Source organism: Micromys minutus (assembly GCF_963924665.1).
Source record: "Micromys minutus genome assembly, chromosome: 1".
Taxonomy (NCBI): Eukaryota; Metazoa; Chordata; class Mammalia; order Rodentia; family Muridae; genus Micromys; species Micromys minutus.
Window position 1 is genome coordinate 220,679,730 of NC_137969.1, and position 25,352 is coordinate 220,705,081.

The window sequence follows — 25,352 nt, forward strand, 5'->3', positions numbered from 1 at the left end:
GTGTATCCCTGGGTGTGAGCCGTGCCAGGACCAGTGTCTTGCTTTCCCTGCTGCCTGTGGCTCCCCTGCAGGGTTCTCAGCTCCTTCTCCAGCTCCATGCCTGCCTGTGTGCCACCATTTTCTCACCACACTGATAAACCTCTGAAACTGTAAACCAGCCCCAATTAAATGTTTTCCTTTATAAGAGTCATGATCATGGTATCTCTTCACAGCAGTAGAACGCTATGACATACATATAGTTTATTTAAAAAAAAGTAACCCATCTGCAGTCATACGTTTCCTTTAATTACAGAGGTTTGTATTGGCTATACAGGCTTTGATAAGGGTTCTTTTCAAACAGGTGATGCAAGAACCACTGCCCCAGGAGTGAAAGATCACAGATGATAGCACAGAGGCCTAGAGGGTCAGAGCAATGACTTTGCTCTTTCGAAAGATCTGGGTTCCATTCCTGAATCCTGGCTAACAACCACCTGTAACTCCAGTTCCCAGGCATCTGACACACTTGCTCTTCTGGCCTCTTCAGGCACACACATAATGCACATAAATGCATGCAGGCAAAACACTCATTTATACATATAAAATGAAAATGCCTATAACATTTTGGCTGGGCGTGATGATACATGGTTTTAATCCCAGCACTTGGAGGCAGAGGCAGACAAATTTCTGTAAGTTTGAGGCCACCCTGGTCTACTGAGTGAGTTCCAAGACAGCCGGGACTATACAGTGAGACCCTGCCTCAAGAAAATCCAGAAGAAAAAAAAATAATAATAAAGAAAAAAAAGGAGAGAACATAAAACTTTGTTCATCTAAGTGCATTTTAAAAACACACATAAAAAAATCCAATTGTAACTGCTTTGTGATATTTATGACTTACTTTTATTTCTTGTGTATAAGCATTTTGTCTGTCTGTAAAAGCATCTGGACACGCCTGGTGTCTGCAGGAGTCAGAGGAGGGCCTTGGATTCCCTGGAGCTGGACTTTGCCGAGGATTGTGAGTGAACATGTGCGTGCTGGGAACCGGCCTTCAGTTTGATTTCCAGACAGAAGACATAACTAGGGCATGACAGTTTAGAAATGAATACTTATAACCTCATCGCAGCAGAAACAAGACTCAGAAGTTCAAGGATATCTGCAGCTTCACAGGGAGTAAGAAGCCAACCTTGCCTGGAAACCCAATCTCAACTAAGTAAATTAATAACAACAGGTGATTAAACTGATAGAGTGTTGTTTTGTCAAACATCTAGAAAAATTTGCAAACTGCTTTATGGCAGCAAACATAAAAATCAGATTTAAGAGACGAAAGGTACGTTCAAAGAAAGACTGCCCCAGTATAGGAAGATACTTCAGTTTCTGTGGTCACATAGAAGCACTTATGGTACATGGATCATGATCTTCATGTGGGTACAAATGTGGATGTGTACATGTGGAAGAGAGAGGTCAATGTACTCAGGTGTCATTCACCTTGTTTCCTGAGACTGGGTCTCTCATTGCCTTGGAGCTAGCCAAGTAGGCCAGGGTGGCCAACCGTCAGGTCACAGGGATCTGCTTGCCTCTGCCTTCTCACTGGTGAATTACTCATTTGTGTCACAATATGCATTTTATTTTTTAAGCATGGATTCTGGGGAACCAACTTGGGCAGGTCCTCATGCTTTCACGGAAAGCACTATACCAACCAAGCTTATTTCTCCAGCTCAAAATATACACATAGTTTGTAGTTATTGCAACGGGCTGTTTTGGAGGGAAAGATATGGCTCAGTGGAAAAAGAGCACCTACCTTGCAAGCATGAAGACCTGGATTTGAATTCCCAGCACCTATATAGCATGGCTGCCACCAGTGCCTGGAACTCTTAGCTTTGCAGGGAGAGATGAGAGGATGCTGAGAGCTCAGGGGTCAGAGCCTAAACCATGGGCTTTTGGTTCAGCGAGAGACTCCATCTCATGACAGTGAGTCTCTATGAGTCCAGATGAACTAGATGTATGGCTGGTTTTTACCCCAATGCATGCAGGAAGTCCTGTGGTATTGTAAGTGTAGCATCATAAAAAATAAACCTTAACTTCCTTCCCAGGGCATGCCTGCAAATCCTAGAGGAACCCTTCTTTGCAGAGCACAAGGACTTTTACAGCTGGTTGCAAAGATCCTTAACCTCAGGAAGAAATTTCTCATCCTCTCTGGTTGTGGGTGTGTCTTTGAGTTTCTATCCAACTCTCTAGGAACATTTGAAAGGCAGTGGAGTCAGAGCTTCCCCTCACTCCTCTTCCAAAGAACTGCAGTTACAGCAGCCATAGTATGTCACCAAAACCCAAAATTAAAATAAAATCTTAGTAAATAATACTTAAAACCTGGATTTTTCTCCTATTACAAATCAAAAAACAGAAAATTTGAATGTCTTTTAAGTGATAGTTCTTATTGTCTTCAAATTATAGCTAAGCTAGCTTGACTAAGTATTTTTTAATCAGTATCCTAAGCCATGCACAGCCCTTTGAAGACAGAGGCAGACCTGAGATCAGCCTGAACTAAATAGTGTTGAGTTCCAGGCCAGCCTGGGCTACAGGGGATCATGTACTTATGGATAAACAAACAGGATATTGCCCATGGTTACCTGCTAATACTCTAAAGTTCTTCTAAGCTGCTCGAAGATCCCAAATATCCCTAAAATTCTTCATCACTCTATAACTGCACACCACCTCAAGAGAGTGAAAATGATTTTTAGGAAACTATAATTTTAGCCAGGCCTGGCAGTGCACACCTAATCCTGGAACTCAGAAGGCAGAGGCAGGAGAAGCTCTGAATTCCAGGTCAGCCAGGTCTACAGTACAGCCAGGACTACACAAAGAAAGCCTTTCTTGAAAAACAAAACAAGACAAAAACAAACAAAAAAACCCCAACAAAACAAAGAATAAAATGCTAAAAACAAATTTTATCAAATCTTTGAGAATCTGAAGAATGCTACAAATGTCCCTCGCTAACAAAGGTGACATCATAGGAAAGACAATGAATTGTTTATTTCTGGTTTTTTTAAATATTAGGATTAAACCCCAGGGCCTTATGCAGCCATGCAAATGGTCTGCCACTGACCTGTACCCCACCCCGGAGTCCAAGGCTGGCTTCCCATTTGTTATGTGTTCGAGAACTCAAGTTCCTTATTCTCCTGCCTCCAGTTGCTGACTTCTGGAATTACTGGAAAGGGCAATCACAATTATGTGAGAAATATACTGAATTTAAAAAGTAATAAATTGTGGCTAGAAAGATGACTCAGTAGCTAAGAGCACTTGTTTTGGCAGAAGACTCAAGTTCAATTCCTGGCACCCCCATAGCAGCTCACAACCACCTATAACTCTAAAAGACCTGATAGCTTCTTGTGGCTTCCATAGGCAGGCACTAGGCACACACACAAACTACTGATACACATTTAAAATTTAAAAAATGACAAAGGCTGGACATGGTGGTATATACCTTTAATCCCAGCACTCAGGATGCAGGGACAGTCAGGGTGCTATCTGTGAGGTCAGGCCAGTCTGGTCTACATAGTGAGTTCCAAGATAGCCAGTGCTGAGATACCTTGTCTCAGAGTAAACAAATCAAATAAGATGTCAAAGCCATACAAGACTTAAAAGCATTTTCTTAGAAAAACTGTAGCGGTATCCTGAGAAATAATCAGACTTGCTCTTGTCCCTGGCTGTCAGCAGGAGTCAGCTTTCTAAACATCTGTGCAAGATGCAGGACTGAAGCAGTGAGGGACATAGCCATGGTTCTTCAGGCTGCCGGGTGTGTGAGCCTAAGACAATTCACACTCACAGGGCATGTGAGGATGCTCTCAGTTGGACGCTGCTGGATGCAGAATTCTATATTTGGAGGAAAGGCCAACTGAAGGTGAACTATAAAATTAAATGTTTACTTCCTTAAACACTTTTTGAAAATCTCTTTACTCTGAATTGTTCCTCTGCATGTTTGCACATACGCGTTGTAGAGCTGGATCCAGCAAGCGTATTAATAGCAGAGTGAAGCTCGGAGTGGAGGCGTTACCTGTGGTTCCAGTGCTTGGGAAGGAGAGAAAGGAGCAGGAGCTCCAGGCAGCCCGGGACACATGAGATCCTGCCTCAAAATATAATGAACCATAAATTTAAGGGAAAGTTTGACTCTCAAGAATTGTTCAGTGTACCTCAAGGTGGTGGTGTATACCTTTAATCCCAGCACTCAGGAGGGAGAAGCAGGCTGATCTCTGTGAGTTCATGGTCTACAGAGTGAGTTCCAGGACAGCCAGGGCTACACAGAGAAACTCTGTCTCAAACACCTCCCCCACCCCCGCCAAATAAAATCAACAGACATGTACATAACAGGCAAACGGAAGAAAGACCCTTTCCACATTGGTCTTGGCTTTTATTTTAAAATACATTTAGCATAGGACTGTCATCAAACAAAAACATAAACACAAAGAAATAGAATATTTTCTAATTCTTTTTAAGCTACACACAAATATTAATAGGCTAGCAGACCCAAAGTGTGGGACCCTTTTATAGCTCAATTCACAGAGCACATCTGTTGCAGAGTCCCCACTTCTCACAGCTTCCAAGCTCCCCGCGTACCGAATCTTCTCTGAGCACCAAGCACCCCACTTTCTTCCCCTGGTGGTCAATTGTACTTCAAATGTACTTGCTTAAAGTTGATCGGATTCTGTTTGGGCAAAAACTACCAGGCCCCTAAGCTTTCAATCAGAATTATAAAAAATATGAGCTCAAATACTTACGTTGTCCAAAATAGAAATGTTTTCCTTCTAAATAATCAGATTATTGCACTAAAGTCGTTACCCCCACCCCTGATGTTCATTCATATGGAAAGTTAATTCTCTTCTTTACAAAAAGCTTACCACAAGTAAATGTAATGTTAACTTAATTGTAATCACGCTTCAAAATATAAAGGCACAGACAGGAAAAAAATAGTTTAATACCACACTCAAATTTTCCACTGTAAAAATAATTAGTTGGGAAAATAATAAGATCTAAGCTACCGATCCTTCACGTTTGGATTTTAGAGTCTACCTTAGGTTGCTAAAGAGTAGGGTATTAAAGGTTAACAGTGGGAAATCCAATCCTTCTCAAATAATTTAGAAAAATGGCTTGTGTACATAGAAAGGGTGCATATTGTCTCATCTGTAAATTTCAGTCACATTTCCGCTCACTGGAAATATTTACTTGTACTATATACAATCAAGACAATGCACATAGATATATACTGTTCCTATAACTTGCAACGCACAGAAAAATACTTACAAAAATGGAAATACTTATCCATTTAGCTTTCCAATAAATTAGTGAGAAAAATTAGCGATTCCACGTTTCTTTCTAAAACACGACCAAAGAGTTATGGGCCGTTTACTTCTAATTCTGTTAGTTTGATATATATTTTTAATATATTTGCCTGATGATGTGGCTTAAGATAGAATTAGAGTGTCACTTTTACATCACAGTATACATGGTGTCTCTTAATTCAGGAAAAGAAAGGCACAGTTAGCAAGCAATAAAATTCAGTACCTGAAGTATTAAATTGGTGACCAAAATGGTTGAGGAAACAAAAACGTACATTCAACACAGTGTACAGAACTTTAAGAAAGAAAGAAATCCAAAACAGCAAATTTCCCCCAAAAGTTGGTCCATTAACAATTCCTCTCATGTTCAACATCATGGATAACATGAAGGGAGATGGCAGTGTAGGAAGAGGCAGTAAATCAGTGTGTGGTAGCATATGGGTTTCTGTCTGGTAATTACCAATTCAACTAGGAAATGGCTCCCATAGGAAAGAAACACATTAAGCCTATTTGTTAATAACAACATGCCTGCTTTCATTCCAAAAACCTGGACACAACTGCATATTGTTATTGATTTTTCAATACACCCCACTGTTCTTAGGTAAATAATCGGATATATAATATATAGTAGATACACATTCGCACACCATGTACCTTAATATATATTATATATAACTACAATTTGTAACAGAACAGAACTCTCCAAACATTTTGTGAACATTCTAAATGGGCGTGTTGTTTCTCAGTACTGAGAGAGCTCCGCCCACCTAAAACAGCATCTGATGTGCAATGACAGAATGCACTGGCTGCAGAATTTACTTCTTAAATTCTTGCAAAAGCCTCTGATCCAAGTGTTACCTAGAGAATAGCTTTAGATATAGCTGGTAGCCTCCTTTCTTATCATAAACAGTGTTCCTCTATCAAGAGATACCGATAAAGGAAAATATGTAGGGAATCAAAAACGTGATGGAGAAACCTACTGTCCCGTAGGTAATATACCGGTATGGCAGCTCCACTTCCATGTGCTGCCTTGCTTGGCGAATGTCCTGACAAGAAATATTGAAGAATTTACAGGCTAGAGGAATGGAGATCTTCTTCATGATATCCCTTACGAACAGTACAAATAGCATTCCTATGATGACCCGCAATATGGCTTTTCCAAACAGAGTTATAGTAAGATGGGGTATAGCTAAGGGTAATGTGTGCAGAGAAGGGTCTAAGGAGAGACCCAGGTTATAAGCAGTGTGCGAGCCACATGCAATTCCAGCACCACTTCCCAGAATCTCAGCAGTGTCTCCTCGGGATGTGCTCCAGGTGTCAAGGGTGAAAGAAAAGATGCCCAAAATTAGGTGAAGGCCAATGATGATGAGTGGGGCGTATTTGTAAGTTTGATTGAAGTTGTCAATCAGGTCCACGAATGGGTAGAAGATAAGAAGAATTAAGATGGTGTACAAGAATCCAGCAATGACGTCCTAGAAAGGATAAAAGTACAGTTAGTAGACGTTAAGCCTTACCAACTGACCATATAACAGCACTAGAACGTAGGCTGGGCCTGCAGCCTGGTGGGTAGTGCTTGCCTAGCATTCATGAAGCCTAGGTTTGGTTCCAGAACGGCAAAATACGGCATATTGCTACACACCCATAACCCCAGCACTGGGGAAGAAGAGGCAGGAAGATCAGAAGCTCCAGGGTTATACAAAACCCTGTCTAAAAAACAAAACAAAATAAAATGTTAAAAAAAATATTGCACTGAAACTTTTTTAATAATAAAAAGGATTGTTTATTTATTTAGCTTTTTGAAATAGGGTTTCTCTGGGTAGCCCTGGCTGTCCTGGAACTCACTCTGCAGACCTGGTCTCAGATCTCTGAGGTCTTGAACTCAGATCCACTTGCCTCTGCCTTGTGAGTGTTAGGATTAAAAGTGTGCGGCACTACAGCCTGGCCAATAAAAAGGATTTATTAATAAAAGACTACTTTTATTTTTCTATTTTTCCATTAACTACATATATCATGTATGTGAATTTAGGTTCTGAACAATGTTTGCTACAGTGATGTCGACATGCAGAAAAAAAATGATGTGTGCTGCCATGAAGTTTATGTTTTGGGGAGGAAACCTGGAAATAACAATATTAGCAAGAAAACATTTTTTCATGTTTTAGGGCTGGAGAGATGGCTCAGTGGTTAAGGGCACTGACTGTCTTCCAGAGGTCCTGAGTTCAATTCCCAGCAACTACATGGTGGCTCACAACCATTTGTAATGAGATCTGATGCCCTCTTCTGGTGTGTCTGAAGACAGCAACAGGGTACTTATATATAATAAATAAATACATTTTTTAAAAATCCAGCTTTAGATAGTTATAAGATGTTAGCACTATAATCAAAGTCTCCATCTCCTAATGGCTTTCTTTTTTTAAAAACGAACTGTGAGTTGGAGGCTAGTTTACTACATAAAGAATTCTAGACCACCAGAGAACCACAGCAAGACCCTATATCAAAAAAAAAAAAAAAAAAAAAAAAAAAAAAAAAAAAAAAACAGCTTTAAAACAAACAAACAAACAAAGGGCTGGTGAGGTGGTCAGTGGTCAAGAGCCCCTGCAGCTTCCAGAGGACCTGGGTTGGGTTCTTAGCACCACCACACACACAATTAATCCTTTACGAAAAAATGTGTTTTAACAAATCGAATTTTGGGGCTGGACAGTTGGCTCAGTGGTTAAGAGCACTGACTGCTCCTCCAGAGGTTCTGAGTCCAAATCCCAGTAACCACATGGTGGCTCACAACCATCTGTAATGGGATCTGATGCCCTCCTCTGGTGTGTCTGAAGACAGCTACAGAGTACTCATATAAATAAAAGAAAATAAATTAAAAGGAAAAAAAAATCAAATTTTGGCCAGGCAGTGTGGTGGCTCATGCCCTTAGTTTCAGCACTCAGAAACAGAAGCAGGCAGACCTCTGTGAATTCAAGGGCAGCTTGGTCTACAGAGTGAGTTCAAGGACAGCCAGGCAAGGCAATACAAAGAAAACATGTTTTGAAAAAAAAAGAATTTTGAAAGCTATGTTTGGTAATGACTGAAGAAAAATATAGTAATTTACTTTTCTGAGGACAAGGAAAAAATAATTAGGAAAGCACATGAAAACCAATGGTTTGCTTTTTGACCCATATTGATAACAAAGTATGTCATGTAATAATGAAGTTTTCCTAAAACACCAACTAATGAGTTTGCACGGAGAGACCATGGCCCCAGGTGCACATGCAGCAGAGGATAGCATTCTCTGGCATCAATGGGAGGAGAGGCCTTTGGTCCAGCAAAGGCTTATTTTCCAGTGTAGGGGAAGGCTCTGAGGTGGGAGAGGGTGGTTGGGAGAGGGAGCACCTTCATGGGGGCAGTGGAACGGGGAGGGGGATGGGATTAGGTGAAGGGGATAACATCTGAAATGTAAATGCAGAGAATTTCCAATATAAAAAGGATAATGAAGTATTTCTTATACATTATGTCTAGCACATTATTAGAGTGCTCTTAATACTAATGAAGATAACAACTTAGGCTGTGTTGTATCTGAGTATCTGTAAGGCTTCTGTGGGGTATGCTCTACCTATAGCCCATGATAGTTCATACTTAACAGTGAAGACACCAATTATGTCTTTAAAAAATCAAACAATATATTATTGACTAGTAATGATAGTCATAGTCATTGTACAGAATTATTATTTGTAATACTTGAAAGTGGTACCAGGTGTTACTTTGAAAAGAAAAATTGCCAGGTGTGGTAACACACAACTTTAGTGTCTTTACCCACTGATCCATCTTGCTGGCCCTTGTAACTATACTTATATGTGTGTATGTAGTGTGTGTGTGTGTGTGTGTGTGTGTGTGTGTATCCCTAGGTGCACTACACTCATGTAGGAACCCTTGGAGATCATGGAGGGGCAAAAGACCCTGTGGAATTGAAGTTACAGACAGTTGTAGGTGGTTACATGGGTGCTGGGAATTGAACCCTGGTCCTCTGTAAGAGGAAAAAGTGTTCTTAACCACTGAGCCACCTACCTAGCCCTACCCTGTAGCTATTTTTTTAATGAATTAATTATTTATTTATTATACACATATAAGTACACTATGGCTGTCTTCCTTCAGACACACCAGGAGAGGGCATCAGATCTCATTACAGATGGTTGTGAGCCACAATATGGTTGCTGGGATTTGAACTCAGGACCTCTGGAAAAGCAGTCAGTGCTCTTGACCATGAGCCATCTCTCCAGCCGCAACCCCCCACCCCGTAACTATTTTTAATAAGATAAATCATATATTCTTTGGGAGCAATGTTATTGAACAATTAGGGTTCCCTGCCATGGTAGTACAGGACAGTAATTACAACTACTTGGGTGGACTGAGTAGCTAAGGCAGGAAGGCTGACTGTTCAAGGTTAGTTGTGGTTTATAGGAGTTCAGTTGTGTGGGCAACCTGGCTAAGATGCTATCTCAAAAAAAAAAAAAAAAATCTTGGCATATAGGTATCCTGGCTATGTGTGAGGTCCCTAGGTTTAATTCTTGGTACTGAAATAAATAAAAGCAAAATAAAGTAAAATCAAATACATAAACAATCAGTCCTGCCCATTCAGGAACTAAAAAGCAGTATTAGGGCTGGAGAGAAGGCCCAGCAGTTAAGAGAAAGTACTGTTCTTGCAGAGGACCCAAGTTTGTCTCTCAGCCCATGTAGGGTAGTTCATAACCACCCAGAACTCCTGCTCCAGGGATCTGATGTCTCTGGTCTCTGCAGACTCCCGGAGTCGTTCATACATGCCCTCCCCACGTATACATAAGGAAAATAAAGTAACTCTTAAATAAAACTAATGTCAGTGTTCTTACTCCAGGTGACTCAAGAATGGATGCAATCCAGTGTATAGAGAGTGTTGGGATTCTGTAAACCCCACCTCTCAGTTACCTAGCAACAGCCAGGTATACCCCACCCCTCAATTACCCAGCAGTGGCCAGGTATGCTCCGCCCCAGTGACCTGACACTATAAAAGGAGCTGCTTGACCCCTCCTCTCTCTCTTGGCCTCTCTTGCCCTTGTGCTCTTGCAGCCTTGCTCTCCCTCCCCCGCCCTCTGTCCCACGTGCTCATGGCCGGCCTCTACTCCTCTACTCCTCTACTTCTCTCTCTGCCTCTACCACCCTCTTAACTCTCCCATGACCTGAATAAACTCTATTCCGTACTATACTGTTGTGTGGCTGGTCCCTCAGGGAAGAGATTCCCAACATGGACCTCCCAGAGGCATCTCCCTTGCCCTCAGGCCTCGCCGCACCTCCATGGGCCATATGCCCCCCACTCTCTTCATCCTTCCCCTAACATTGGTGCCGTGACTCGGATCGTTATCCTTTCACAACATTGGTGCCCTGTGACTTTTCCTTTCATTGGTGCCCCGTCATCTTTTCCTTACAGAGAGTAAACTGAACTCAGCAGGAACAGCCAGTCAGTTGCTAAACATTCGGGTTCTTTTCTCTTTTTTGAGATAGGGTTTCATTATGCAACCCTGGCTGGTCTGTAACTCAGGATTCAGACCCGGATGGCCTCAAATTTGGAGATTTCTTTTTTCTGCTTCTACTTCTTGAGTACTGGGATTAAAAGCATGTCTTGGCTTGCCTTCCTCCCTTCCTTTATTTCTTCTTTCTTTTTTTGAGATCACACGTTCAACAATCAGATTCCTATTCCTCTTGGAATGATAATAAACTTAGAGATAAAAGTACATTATTCCTCAAAAGTATTAGCAATTCACTTGTCTTCTTTCTTTACTAAAAATGTATAACCAGGTCTGGAGATGTGTTCAGCTGGCAGAAGACTTGCCTCCAGGACACAAAAAGTAAGATTAAAAACAGTAATTTTTTTTAGATACCATACAATCCCAGCGCTTGGGAAGCAGAGGCAGGATCTCCTGGTTTGAGGCAAGTCAGGATTACATAGTGAAACCTCAAACAAATCAAAACCACACGAAAACAACAGCAAAACAGTGTAACCATTTGGTAGCTTTTTAGAAGTGGGACTGCTAATTGTGGAGGTGGGAAGGAATCACAGGGCCCAGAACAGAGTTCAGGAAGGCAGATATCACATAAAAATTCCGTAGTCTGATAGTGAGAACAATGCCAATATTCCTACGGCCATGAAGTCAGCTCATGAGATGGTCTACAAGTAGAACATTGTCAGAACACAGCCCAAGAATGGAATCCGGTGAGAATCCTGAGTGCTTGTGAGAAAAATCCAAGAAAACAATAGTCTTGTGACCTCAGTTTCTTCAGAACTGTTCATGGAATGTGTTATTGAGCTTCTCCCAGGCGCGGTGGACAGGGGTGAGCTTACTTCAGCCATTGCTGGCCATGTACCTCTATGGAAAATCATGATTTTGCCCTGTGAAATGTTTCCTTGTGATTACATACAGCCTGAACCCCTGAGACTGTTACTTGGGTGTCCTTTCTCAGCCCTCAGGGTATAAACTGCCTGATGCTTTGCGTAAAGTTACCTATTACAAGAGACTTTATTCTGCCTCATTTTCAGGCTTAGTTCTCCCAGATTCATGTCGCCAGCTAGAGCAGTAGGTAAAAAGACTTTCAAGGAAGGAGGAGGAGGAAGAAGAACAACTCAGTTTGACCTATCAGAAAATTGTTAGGATTTCAAACCTTAGTTCACATTTTGCCATCTTTTCTTTCTTTCTTTCTTTCTTTCTTTCTTTGTTGTTGTTTTTTTTTTTTTTTTTTTTTTTGATCCTTTATTTCCAAGCTAACGGTCAATAAATCCCTAGAACATCCTGTGAGATGCTCACCGCTGAGAGACAGGGCACATTTGACCTAAGGAACCCACAGTCCATTGTGGGATGACAGGCAAGAGACAATTCCAGTTTAGGGTAAATGGGGGAAGAGGCACCTGGTCACTCTGGAGAAGGAGAAGGAAAATGTGGGAAAGGTTGTGAGGAACATGTGCAGAGACAGGGAGGCAGGCAAGAGAGAAGAGAGGCAACTAAGCAAAGGTTACAGCATTCCTGAGACTTCTGAGCATCCTCAGCATTAGAGGAAAAGTGAGATACAAGGCCAAGACACTAGTGAGCCACAAATCATTACCCTGTCAGTTCAGCAAATGAGGAAGTCCCACAACTGGATTCTCTTTCAGGGTTCAGGAGAAAAGCTGTTTTCTTTTTCCCTATCAGAGGTAGTTTGCTTATCGGGAGCTAATACTCCATTAATCTCTCTCACCTTGCAAAACTTCTACGTAAATCTTTTAATCTCCAACACTTAGTAAAATCCTTGTTTAGACAAAGCCCTTCCCCAGATTCCTGGAACTTGATGGCCTGGAGGGGCTGACCCCTTCCCAATTTCTTCATTTTCTTTGAACCAGTTCTTTGAAGAAGACTAGCCCAAGCAGAAAGGCTGAGACTGCCCCAGCCAGTGGGGAAAAGACAGACACCATCTACATACATACAGCAAAGTAAAAGCCAAATGAGCTTGCTAGCTGCCTTGGTTTCAGCACACGGTTTTACAAAGAAGCCGCCTTGCCAGGCGACTGTTTGCTTTGTTCATGTGTTCCTTTGTACTGACACTATGTCATACTAATCACTCAATTTCTAAACTTTTCTGCCAGCGTCAGGAAACATTTTTATTTTATAGTTCATATTTTTAGACTTTATAGGTATGTACACACACACACACACACACACACACACACACACACGGATACACTGTTTTCCTTACCAGGATGGAATGCATTCCCATGTAGACTCTACTTAGGCAAACTAGAGAACTCCAGCAGGGAATGAGAATCAGCCCGTATATAAGAGGATACTAAAGGAGAGAAAAGAAAGGTAAGTTAGATACAAACAAGCAAATAAATCACTGTGCTATTAAACCCTATCAAGAAATCTATGCTTTCCCCTCTCCACTGTTTTCCCAGTGCCTAACCAAGGACATTAACAAAACACTTTTGCAAGAATGACTTAAGTTTTTTGTTTGTTTGTTTGTTTCTTGAGACAGGGTCTCTCTGTGTAGCCCTGGCTGTCTTGCTTTCTAGACCAGACTGGCCTCAAATTCACAAAGATCCACCTGCCTCTGCCTCCTGAGTGCTGAGGTTAAAGGTGTGCACCACTGTTAAAATTGTGTGTGTGTGTGTGTGTGTGTGTGTGTGTGTGTGTGTGTGTATACACTTTAACCCAGGGGCAGTTCAGGAGCTCTGGAACATCACCCAAATCCAGTCTTTGCAAGGACTTGGACTTCCCTGGGAGGAAAGACTGGCACTCTCCCATCCAGGAATGGCTGCCATCTGCAATCTGCTGTGTGGTGTTTTTCCTCCCCATTGGAGGAATACTTAGTAATCAGTTTTCTACTTCTGCATTCTCCACTAAATTTCAAATGGTAATCCCACTGAGGAAAATTTGGGTGTGAATGGAGCATGGTGATTGCACAGGCCTGTAACTTCAGCAACAGGGTGAAAGAGGCAGGAGGATCATTATGAGTTTGAGGCCAACATGGCCTACATGGTGACTTTCGGGACAGCCAGAGCTATATGTTTAGCAGAAACATAAAACGGGGAAAGGCACAAACAGGCTGCTCTTGGACTCAGCAATACTAGCAACAGAGCTGGCTTTGTGTCCTGTGGTTGGAGAGAAGAAAAACAGGACTGACAGGGAGCACAGTTCATGTGGGAAGAACATGCTCTGGTGGTGTGTGCCTGATGGTTTCAAGGTCCTGAAGGAAACTGCAGACAAGACAGTGGTTGGAGAAGGACAGGGAAAGAGTAGAATACTCAAAGGACTGAGGCAGGGAGACTGCTGCAATAAGAAGCCAGCTTGGGCTACATAGTGAGATCCTGTCCTTACATTAAAAGGGGGGGCGGTAATAAAGTGCAAATGGGTAAGTGCTCTACATTACTTCTAAGTGCACACAAACATAGCCCAACAAATTATATGATAGCCTAAATGATTTTTTTTTTTTTTATGGCGCTATGGATGGATGGAACCCAGGGTTTTCCCATGCCAGGCACACCTCAGCCTCCCAACGCTGGGATCATAGGCGTGTGCCACCACACCTCCCTCTACAGATACATTTGCTTGTTTGGCTGTTTCTGGTCTTACTCAGCCCAGGCTGGTCTCAAATTCACTGTGTGAGGACCAATAACCTTGAATTTGGTCCCCCTGCCTTTGCCTCACAAGTACTGGGAGATCAGACGTGAACAGCAGCCTGGCTTAGATACTTTTAATCTCATAGCGCTGTTAACTTTTACATGGGTGACCTTGATAACCAGGAGACCCAAGTCAACATTTCCTTCGGTTATTCTACAAAACGGCTCTATTCGGTCTGATATGCCTCCCGACTGCTTATCGTACAGGATCAGAACTGTCTGGTACACTGTGGCGCCTTCCACTCTCGCACATGGGGGGAGGGCACAAAAACAGCTGATAAAATGACTTGCAATTAAAGCAATTTCAAAAACTGTCTTTAAAAATAATGTTTTTTTTAATTCTTTTTTGAGACATTCAGGGATTGAACCAATGGCTAAATGCCAGGGAGTACTCTATCGATGAATTACACTCTGACCTTTTAAGTACAATTTGATCTGTTCCCAATAACTGTAACATGGAACAAACACAGACAGCAGAGGGAAAAAAAATCCATTGTGAATTCCAGTAAGCATATAGCCTCCCACAGAACAGTGCAGTGGTGGCACATTACGGACAGATTTTTCTTGCAAAGCACATCAGTAGTATGTGAGAGATCATACACAATATACATGTTCATATGTACACATATACAATATACATATATACATACACAATATACATACATATTTAATGACTAGGCAAGTCTAGGAGTCCGTAGTTAGCACAGAAATGTGGATAAGGATTCACATATCAAAACTGTCAGAGGTGGTTTACAGCACACAGTGCTGTGAGTGGCAGACACAGAGGGGCTTGGCATCTTTGTACAGAGGAACGATGTCTACCACGCTCACCAGTCACCAACACACATACTCAGACACACTATCTGCCATTTACAAAATCCATGTCGTGGGAGTCTCAAACAGGAGCCACAAAAATCAACTTAAACTGTCTTGGAAGAGAAAGAGGAGTTGTAGCAATGCCAGAGTATCTCAGAGAACCCCAGCGTGGAAGAGACACCAGCTGTGTGTTGCTCGGCCCAGGATTGCCTCCTCCTCCCACATAAACGCTGCCTCTTTTTTTTTTCTTCCAGGAACAGGCTTCTTTCTGGGCTCTCCAGCCCAAAAGGCAGATGATGACTTCTGAATGTTTCTTCACAGGTTCGGGAGACTTACTTATGCGTCCTTATCCGGCCTATCTGACTTGGGGAAGAGATCTATCTACCTGATAGTCAAGCTGGAGGTTTACAGCATTGGAAGCTAGGCTGATTCTGTTTCTGTTTCTTCAGCTGTGGGACCCTGCGCCACTTAACATCCTATTTCAGGTTCCTCCTGTCTAAAAGGAGGTAATTAGTATTTAGGACAGTAAGAAAAGCCTACAGTGTAAAAACCATCATCTACTTGGGAAGCTGAGGCAGGAAGACTGATAGTCAAAGCCAGTGTGATCCACACAGTAAATATATTAGCAAGAACTTGTCTTAAAAAGAAAAAAAAAAAAAAAGAAGGAGGTCACAGGTACCTCAGTAGTAGAGGGCTTGCCTAGCACATGTGAGCTGATTTAGTCTACAGCACCGTGTATGAATTAAGAGTGTAATGATACGTGTCAGCCATGGTGCCCCAGAGAAAAAAATCTATAGAACATGTCTGTACATTATATATAGAAAGAAATTGACATTGAGGAGCTAGCTCGCGCCACTGTGGAGGCTCACAAGAACCAAACTCTCAGGCTGAAGGTCCATGGAAGGACGTTGGTGTCCCTCCAGTCTGAAGGACTCTGTTAGCAAAATTCTCTCTCCTGGGGCAAGCCTATCTACCTGAATTCCAAACATGGACGGATGAAGAGAGCCGACTCTCACCACGTTGTCCTCTTACTCCCACAGACAGACAAGACACACCAAATAAATATTTTAAAAGTGAACCCACTTTTGAATGGCAGACAGAGCCAGCTGGATCTGGATTCCAAGCCTGAGCCTACAGATCAGGACTACTCAGAAAAACCCCTGTATCAAATGATGATGATGATAATAATAATAATAATAATAATAATAATAATAAATTTAAAAAAATTTACTATTCCAACTTCAAATTGCTTTTTTCTCACCTTTTTGCTCTTTTCATTTTGACTTGTCTATGTAAGAAATGTCTTTTTTCCACTCCAGGGTAGCTTCTTCAAGGGCTAATATTTGCTAATAGTAGGCATATGGCAACCTAGCATATGTAACTAAGTCTTACCCACCTTGTAAAACATTTGCTTACACAAATGGTGATGACCTCAGAGCAGCTTTTCTCCTTTCCTTTACTGCCCTTTATTCAGAGTCTTTTAAAACTAGCCAGTCTTTATAACCACTGTGGGTCAGACCCCAGCCAAAGGGGAAAGAAACAACATCACCACCTGCCTTGAAATAAAAGCCAAGTGAAAATGGGCCCTTAATCCCAGCACTGGGCAGAGTTGGGCACTGAGTTTAGAACAGCTGTGAGTTCTAGGCCAGACAGAGTTACATATTAAAACATTGTTTCAAAGAAACCAAAACTGTACAAAACTAAGTGAACTTCTGCATACTTTCCTTTTCTTTGTGTGATTCTTTGGGTAATACCAAGAATATTTATTTCCAACAATTAAGAAATTAAGCATGATTCTTTACCTGGGCATGGTAGAGTTCTTTAATCCCAGTACTCGGGAGACAGAGGCAGGCGGACCTCTGAGTTCAAGTCCAACCTGGTCTACTACAAAGTTCCAGGACAGCCAGGGCTACACAGAGAAATGCTATCTTGAAAAACCAAGTGTGTGTGTGTGTGTGTGTGTGTGTGTGTGTGTGTATAATCTGCTTTAATAAAAGTTTACTAGAAATAAAGGTACTAATTTTATCTAAAAAAAAATCTGCCCATGGCAGCCTAGTAAAAAATAACACGAACATAATATTAAGCAAAGCAATAAGCATGACATATGATGTGGTCTTAATTATATTAGATACAAAGTAATGAACTTGGTATACAATACAGTCCCAATCATTTCCAAATGATAAGAAAACACACATGTCAGACCTCTGCAAAGTCTGAGTTTTCAGTGCTTGTGCTGAATTTACCAATGCGTATGGACTCTCAGAACACGAGCTCTCCTACTTTCACTTCTGGCTTTGTCTAAGGCGTATTCTTTTTAAGGTGTTGTCTCATCTTATTGTGCACAATAAGTCTAGTGTGGACACTTAGCCCTGACCAGGCAGACCTAGCAGCTCAAGACAGTCTCTACTCTCTGAACTTGTAAATAATGCAGAGCCAGGTGAGGCGGACACATGCATGTCCAGGCACAGGAGAGAGGGCAGTATGAAGGCGTACAGTGTGCTTTGAGGCAGCCTTGTTCTACAGCCTGGCCCCAAGCCCTTAGCACTTCCTTATACTTGGTTTCTACAAAACGCTCCAGATATTCTGCAAATCAACTTCCTCCTTTTGCTTAACCTAGTCAAGATGCCTTTCTTGAGAACCCTGCGTGCAAACACTGAGTTTCATACACCTCTGATGCCTGTGCTTCCTCCCTTCCTTCTCTCCAACCCCCCTACCCACCCCTGCCCCTTAAAAGGGACTTCCTAATGTCTAGCACCAAATTCAAAACATCAGCCAGCTTCTGCCTCTTGAGTGCTCGGTTTAAAGATGTGCACGCCTACCTCACCTTAGATATTTCTAATATACCTTCTTTTTTTAAAGTCTGTCTGTGTGGGTGCATGTGCCTATGAGCATATGGAGAGCAGAAGGGAGTGTCACTATCCTCTGCCTATTCTTTGAGGCAGGGTCTCTCCCTGATCCTAGGGCTTATGTTTTCCTCAGTGAAGGCAGAAGCCAGCAAGCCTTGGCAATCCGGTTTCTGCTCCCTCCAAGAGTTTGGGGTTACAGGTATGCTTTGGACACCCAGACTATGATGGGAGTGCTAGGATTCAAAATGTGGTCTTCATGACAAAGTAGCAAATGCTCTGAAATGCTGCACCATCTCTGCAATTCCCTAAGATATCTGCTTACCTCTTACTGCCACTCTTTAAATGCTGATATGTGTGTGTGTGTCTATGTTTCTCTCTGCGCCTATATGTGCATGTGCATCTACATGTGGAGGCCAGATGACAACCTTGGATGTTGTTCTTCAAGAGAACCAGTACATTTTGTTGAGATAGATCTCACACTGGCCTGTCACTCACCAAGGGAACTACAGGCTGGCCAGGGTGTCCCAGGGATCTACTTGCCTGTCTTCACAGGGATTTCTACAGCTTGCACCACTGTGCCTGGCATAGTGTTTGGGCCATTTTTCAAGCCCCTGTGCCTGGCTTTGACACACAGAGTCCTTAAATGTTGGTTTCTTGACAGGTATTTTGCTGGACCTGAAGTTCTCATTGAGTGTCTTCTTTGAGGACAGTATTCTGTTCTCAGGGTTCTACTTGGCAGTTATGTGCTGGTACCAAGTCTGTGCTCATCTTCCATGGCGAGAACTGCCTCCCTCATCGATTCGGGTGGTTGTTTTAAGGATACCAAAGACAAAGACACACACACACACACACACACACACACACACACACACGCACGGGTATGTGTGTGTGTGCATATATGTATGTGTATATGTATGTATTTTGCCTCTTTACAAATTAAACTGGAAATTTCGACATAATCCTTTTTCCTTTTTTCCTCCTTGATGACAGATCAAGACTACCTTTAAAAACCATGAAGTTCCCTAGGTTTGGTACTAGTATACATCTTTAATCCTAGCAAAGACAGAGGCAGGCAGGACTCTGAAAGAGTTCCAAGGCCAGTTTGTGGCAAACAATGAGACCTTGTCTCAAAAGTAAACAAATCTATCAAACTCAAGATAAGTTTATAGAGGCCAGGGGTGGCGGCACTTGCCCTTAATCCCAACACTCAAGGAGGCAGAGGTAGGTGGATCTGACTTTGAGGCTAGCCTGATCTACAGAATGTATTGCAGGACAGCCAGGGCTTCACAGAGAAACCCTGTCTCAAAATATAAAATAAAAAATGTAGCACTGGGGGAAAGTCTATTTATGCTTCATAAGCCATTTTGCTGAAGCTAGTGCACTTCCAGGTCTAGAAGCAGCACAAATAGAAACAAAAAAAGCAACAATAAACAGAGTGGATGTGACCAGTTCCTATAAGTTTTAGCTACAGACAAAATTTTGAGATTCACATAATTTTCCTGCCATAAAATATTCTTTTGGCTCTTTCTCAATTCTTTAAACATGTAAAAATCCATCCATACTTCACAGGCCATTAAAAAAAAAAAAAGACAGCAAACTGCGGTATAGTACAAAACCCATGCTTAGCACATGAGGACCTGGGTTCAGTCTCAGATACCACTTAAAACCAAAACACAACAGAACAAGGCCAGGCAGCAGGCCGCCGTTTGCTCATGAGAGCTGACAGGGAGGCGGATTCCTATTGCCTCTTCCTTGAGTTGGCAAAATGATCTCTGTGAACGGCTCTCCCTGTCCCCAGTGACAGCCATCTAAGCCCCTAGGTAGTGCAGAACAACCACATTTGTTTTCTCACATTCACATGTGCCATAGGAATGATGACATCGTTTGGGGAACCTGAACTCTTCCTCTTCTCCTTGAGATGGATGGAACCCCAGTGTTCCAGCACTGGCTCTGTTGAGGGCTTCACTGCCACTCACACTGACAAGCTGGATGGCTTTGTACTGCACTGTTGCCAACTGAGAGGCGGCAGGCCATGCGTGCTGCTGGACCACATCAGTGACAGCTGGGTATGGTGGCAACTGTCTGTTCAAGTATGCCCAGACTGAACAAGCTTATCTTGCCTAAAGGATATCTATTTTATATTTATATAATGGCTCAGAATGGAAGTGCATAGTTTCCTGCTTCTAATAAAATACTTAAAAAAAAAAAAAGAAAGGAAAAAGAAATGACAAACTGGCAAATTTTTATTTGTTGAGACAAGAGTCATCTTGATTAAAGCTCCTTATTCAAAGGGACAATAAAAATATTTCATTTTAATGAAAGAAGTACAACTGCCATTATTCCCAGTTGATACAATTTCCTGTATCAGGAACATGTGGGAATTTCTGTACAAATTATTAAATTAACAGAAAGTTCAACAGGGATATCTTAAACCAGCTCAATGTGTAAAATAAGCTATTGCATTTTTACATCATGATAGTAACAAAAATGTAAAGTAATTAGAAATCAACCTCCGTGTTTAGCCTATATGAAAAAAACTATGACATTTACTTGTGAGCAATTAGAAAAAAAAATAATGTGTCCGCCATATTCATAGCTCAGAAGATTCGCTACTGTAAAGCAACCGATTCTCTAAATTAACCTACAATTTCATCACAATGTCAATAAAGCTCACAGGTTTTCTACGCAGTTAAAGAGCTGACTTTAATAAGATGTTTACTGAGAGTTGGGTATGGTGGCACAGACATGTAATCTCAACTACAGGGGAGGGTGAGACTGAAGGGTTCCAGGCTGGAGTCCAGCCGAGCTGCAGAGTGAGTTCAAGGCTAACCTGGGCAACTTAGAAGACCCTGTCTCAAAATGACTAAATGGACAGAGCCAAAAGCCTAGGTTTCAGCATTCCGTATCATGGAACAAACAAAATAAGCTAAAAGCAAAGATTCAGATTAGCCATCACAACCTTACAGGCAGACACTTCACGTGAATAGGCTCTGAGATTGGTCTTAAACAGTGACAGGAAGTACAATTACGAGACGACACAGAGCAGACTGTTGTACCAGTGATACACACCGGAACCCAGTCAGAGCCACACACATCAAGGATCCTGATGCACAACAGATGTGGCATTACAAATACATAAAAAATATATGATAGACTACTCAAAATTGATACAACCACAGTTAATTACCTATGTGAAAGAAATTATACTAGATATAAAAATAAAACTAACGAAAGGCGAGTAAATGCTTCCATTTGTAGCTACACGTTCTCTTTGCAATTAAATAGCTTAATTCCTAGAACCAACAATAATGATGGTTTTAGTTGTTTACATTTTTATTATGTTTATCTGGGGGAGAGGGGTACAGTGCCATGAGCATCCAAAAATGGGGCTGGAGAGACGGCTCAGCAATTAAAGAGAATTTACTGCCCGAGTAGAGGACCAGAGTTTGGATCCTTGCACCTAAATCACAAGGTTCAGATAAATGTAACTCCAGAGAATTTAATGCTCCTTTCTGATCACCAATGGGCACCTGAGCACATACATGTACACACACATGTAGACGCGTGTGTATACACATGCTAACACATAAACACAAAATAAATCCTTTCAAGAAATAAAATAAAAATGTAGCAACCCAAGCATTATGACACATACCTGCCTGTATTCAGCACTTAGGAGGGTAATAGAAAAAGATTATAAGTTTAGGAGTGGCCTCCTCTATACGGAATTCTAAGCTAGCTAGGCTACACAATCAATCAATCAATAAACAAACAAAAACCCAAATGGCCATCAGCTGATGGAAAAAAATGTAAAGGTAACACATGCATCTAATGAAACACTATTCACCAATAAAAAAGAACCAAGTCCTGGGTACATACTACAATATGATCTTTACTAAGCTGCTGGGAAAGTAAACTATAAAAAAAAAAAAAAAAATGTGTACCCATGTATGAAACTGTTAAAAGAATCCTTAAGGGCTGGAGAGATGGCTCAGTGGTCAAGAGCACTGACCGCTCTTGCTGAGGTCCTGAGTTCAAATCCCAGCAACCACATGGTGGCTCACAACCATCTGTAATGAGATCTGATGCCCTCTTTTGGTGTGTCTGAAGACAGCTACAGTGTACTTATATATAATAAATAAGTAACTCTTAAAAAAAGAATCTTTAAAATGCTAAGTAAATGCCAGGTGGTGTTGGGCTTTAATCTCAGCACTTAGGAGGCAGGGGAATCTCTGAGTCCCAGACAAGCCTGGTCTACAGAGTGAGAAGTTCCAGGACAGCCAGGACTACACAGAGAAACTCTGTCTCAAAAAACAAAACAAAACAAAAGCTAAGTGAAAAAAAAATCCAGTTAAACTGGCTTTATAGTCCACAGTTCTTCCAGTATGGAATGCTCACAGTAGGAAAAACTATACACAGAGTGGGTGGATAGTTGCCTAGAGATTGGTTTAATACTAGACTTCCATCACCCTGCCTAGCTGCAATCTCAAAGCCCGTTTCAAATATTGAATTAAATAAGTAGGTTATATATAATTCCTGTTTGAGGCCAGCCTGAGCTACATAGTGAGTTCCAGGCCTGCCAGAGCTACAGTGAGATCCTGCCTAAAAACAAAACTAACAAAAACTAGAATATAAGTTTACCCTGATTATTCAAGAGGCCTTGAGATGTTAAAATATTGACAGCTACACCCCATAAACAATTCAGCAGAACTATTTTCAGACTTCCTGTTAGCATGTGTCCTGAATAACTAACTGAAGAGCAGAACCAACTCATTCTCTCTCTTTACTCTCCCACCCCATGACAGCGTTAGCAGCCGCCCATCAGTAGGACAAACAGCAGCACACACACAGTAAACGGCATGCCAAATACACTGGCAATCTCACTTTCTGGAATAGTTAGATCAGATGGGAATTTTTATATATGTTTTTCACTCCAAAAAGGCAGCACTGTTTTTGCAAATGTGAACATGGTTAACCAGGGGTTAAATAGGAAAGAACTTTCTATGTTATTCTCCCCTCCTAATTCCGTCATTCTTCCTGGGTGCATGCCTGATTTCTGTCACTGTAAAAGAGATGAACTGCACAGTAGAGGGGGCTGGGATGATACAGGCAAGTCTTAGCCATACTGAAACTCAACGTGGGTTGTTAGCCTATAATGGAGTTTTACAACAGTTGGCATTTCTAAGTCTTGTGCAATGAAAGGGAGTTAAAAAGAGGCAATTACTTTCCCTAGATTCTCCAAAACTATGCACTTTATTCTTAAGAGATGGTCAGAATCACTAACAAATCATACAATTTAAGATAGATAAAGCAAGACCAGTAGACAAATATATTTTGCTTCAATGTGAAAGGTAATTAAACTGTAAACTCAAGTTATCACTTGCAAACAAACCCTAGGAAGCTCAAATTAGGGAAGCCAAAAGAAGCAAGCAAATGAAAACAATGGCGACCATTAAAAACTCTTGATGGTCAAATTTCCCCCGATGTCATTCGCCATTATAACCAATCGGGCTTCTCGGAAGGCAAAGCCGTGCTAGGTTACAGCTACCGCCCTTAGAAACAGTGAAACAAACTAACAGCTGCTTCTCCAGACCAGAGAGGCAAGCGAAGTCAAGTGTCTCAGCAGATCTGCAATCAATCCTTTATGCACTTATGCACGACCTCACCTAGATTCTGCTCCTTTACCTTTCAGCTTCTCTTAACTGTCCTCAGTTCCGTGCTTAGAATGTGCCTGTGTTGAAATTATACTACTGTTTTGAAAACTCTACCTAATTTAACATCGTAAACAGCATGCATTGCAGTGAAAACGGGTCTCAGTTACCAAGTGTTTCATTTTAAGGAAACCGCATCACCACTGTGCATATTCGAACTAAGTTTAAAAACTCAGTCCAAGTTCAAGGATTAAATGCGCATAAAGTGTTTCCTTAGGCGTGGGGGTGTCTAAGAAACTAAACTGTATTACAAATACAGTTTAATAGTTAAGTAAGACCCTTCATTCTTTAATTTTCTAAAACTCTGACAGGGCCTGCTTGTGGGTACTGTGAGAACCTGTGGGTAGGGGTTTTGGACTGAAAGAACCAATTTTTTTAAGGGTGGGGGGAGTTGAGAGAGCTCTGGAAACTCGTCCGTGGAACTGAGGGGCACAGCGTACCTGCCAGCGGCCATAGGTGAGCAAAACCATGGCGATGGGGATGGCGGTGCCGGACATGGCATGCGTGGAGGGCATGCTGTATTCCGAGTTGTAGAAGACCTCCAGCTTGATGACGGGCGGCGAGGCTGGCCGCGGCCAGCGGATGATGTCCTTGGTGCACTGGCCCAGGTACATGACCAGCACCCAGATGATCACTAGCCTCCGGCCCACAAAGGGGTCGAGATTCCAGATCCAGAAGGGGAAGAAGATGATGTAGAAGAGCTCGTTGCCCAGTTCGGTGCCGAAGCAGAACAGGTAGTAGAGCGGCAAGTTGCTCACTTTGGCCAGTTCGCCCTCCTCGCCCGTCAACGAATTGCGCCGCAGCGGGCCCGCTCGGCGGGGCCCGGTCCGGCCGGGCTCGGCCGCCACCCCGTTGCGCACGCCGTTCGGGGCCCCGCAGCAGTCGGGCTTGGCGGGGCTGGGGCTGCCCTCAGCACCCGGCTGCCGTGCCCGTCTCCTGGGGTCTCCCGGGGTTCCGCGAACCTCAGTGTCTGCATCCTCGCTCGCCGCCGGGCTGCCGAGCGGCACCTCCACCCCACACAGACGCTGGAAGCTCGCCACCCGCTGCGGCTCCTGCAGACGGATGGCCAGCAGAGCCAGTCGCTGCCCTAGGGACATGGTCGCGGGCCACTCGGGAATTGATCCGGCCACGCGCTCCCCGCCAGCCTCAGCAGCCACGGTGCCTAGCTCTACTAGCTCGAGGCTGCCGGCGACCGCGCCAACAGGCCGCAGCCGCCGCCGCGCGCGCCCTGCGCCCCGCGCGCCCCTCCCCTGGCGCGCTCACGGAGGCCCGCGCCGCGCGCGCAGCTCGGAGCTGTCCCCGAAGCCCCGCCTCCCGGTGCTCCAAGCTACAGTGTGAGGAACTGTGCGGTCCTGGGCAGGGCTGATGACCCAAGAGCCGCGTGCAGGTTTTATTAGCCTGGAACCAATTGGGGCGTGATGAGTGGAGGCGAAGTAACCGCCGTGAAAACCAGAATCGTCCGACTCACGCCATTAATTAGCAACTAATTTTATAGCTGTCTCGGATGGTTGATGTCCCGAAA

General features: G+C 42.7%; 1 protein-coding gene across 1 annotated transcript; it reads right to left on the minus strand.

Moving 5' to 3' along the window:
• Nucleotides 1-4,410: 4,410 nt before the first annotated feature.
• On the minus strand, nucleotides 4,411-24,987 carry SGPP1 (sphingosine-1-phosphate phosphatase 1). The gene is made up of 3 exons (XM_080918762.1): nucleotides 24,271-24,987; nucleotides 13,035-13,124; nucleotides 4,411-6,775 (listed from the first exon to the last, which is right to left on the minus strand). The coding sequence occupies exons 1-3, from the start codon at nucleotides 24,925-24,927 to the stop codon at nucleotides 6,224-6,226; spliced, it is 1,299 nt and encodes a 432-aa protein (XP_080774888.1). The 5' UTR covers nucleotides 24,928-24,987; the 3' UTR covers nucleotides 4,411-6,223.
• Nucleotides 24,988-25,352: the final 365 nt, after the last annotated feature.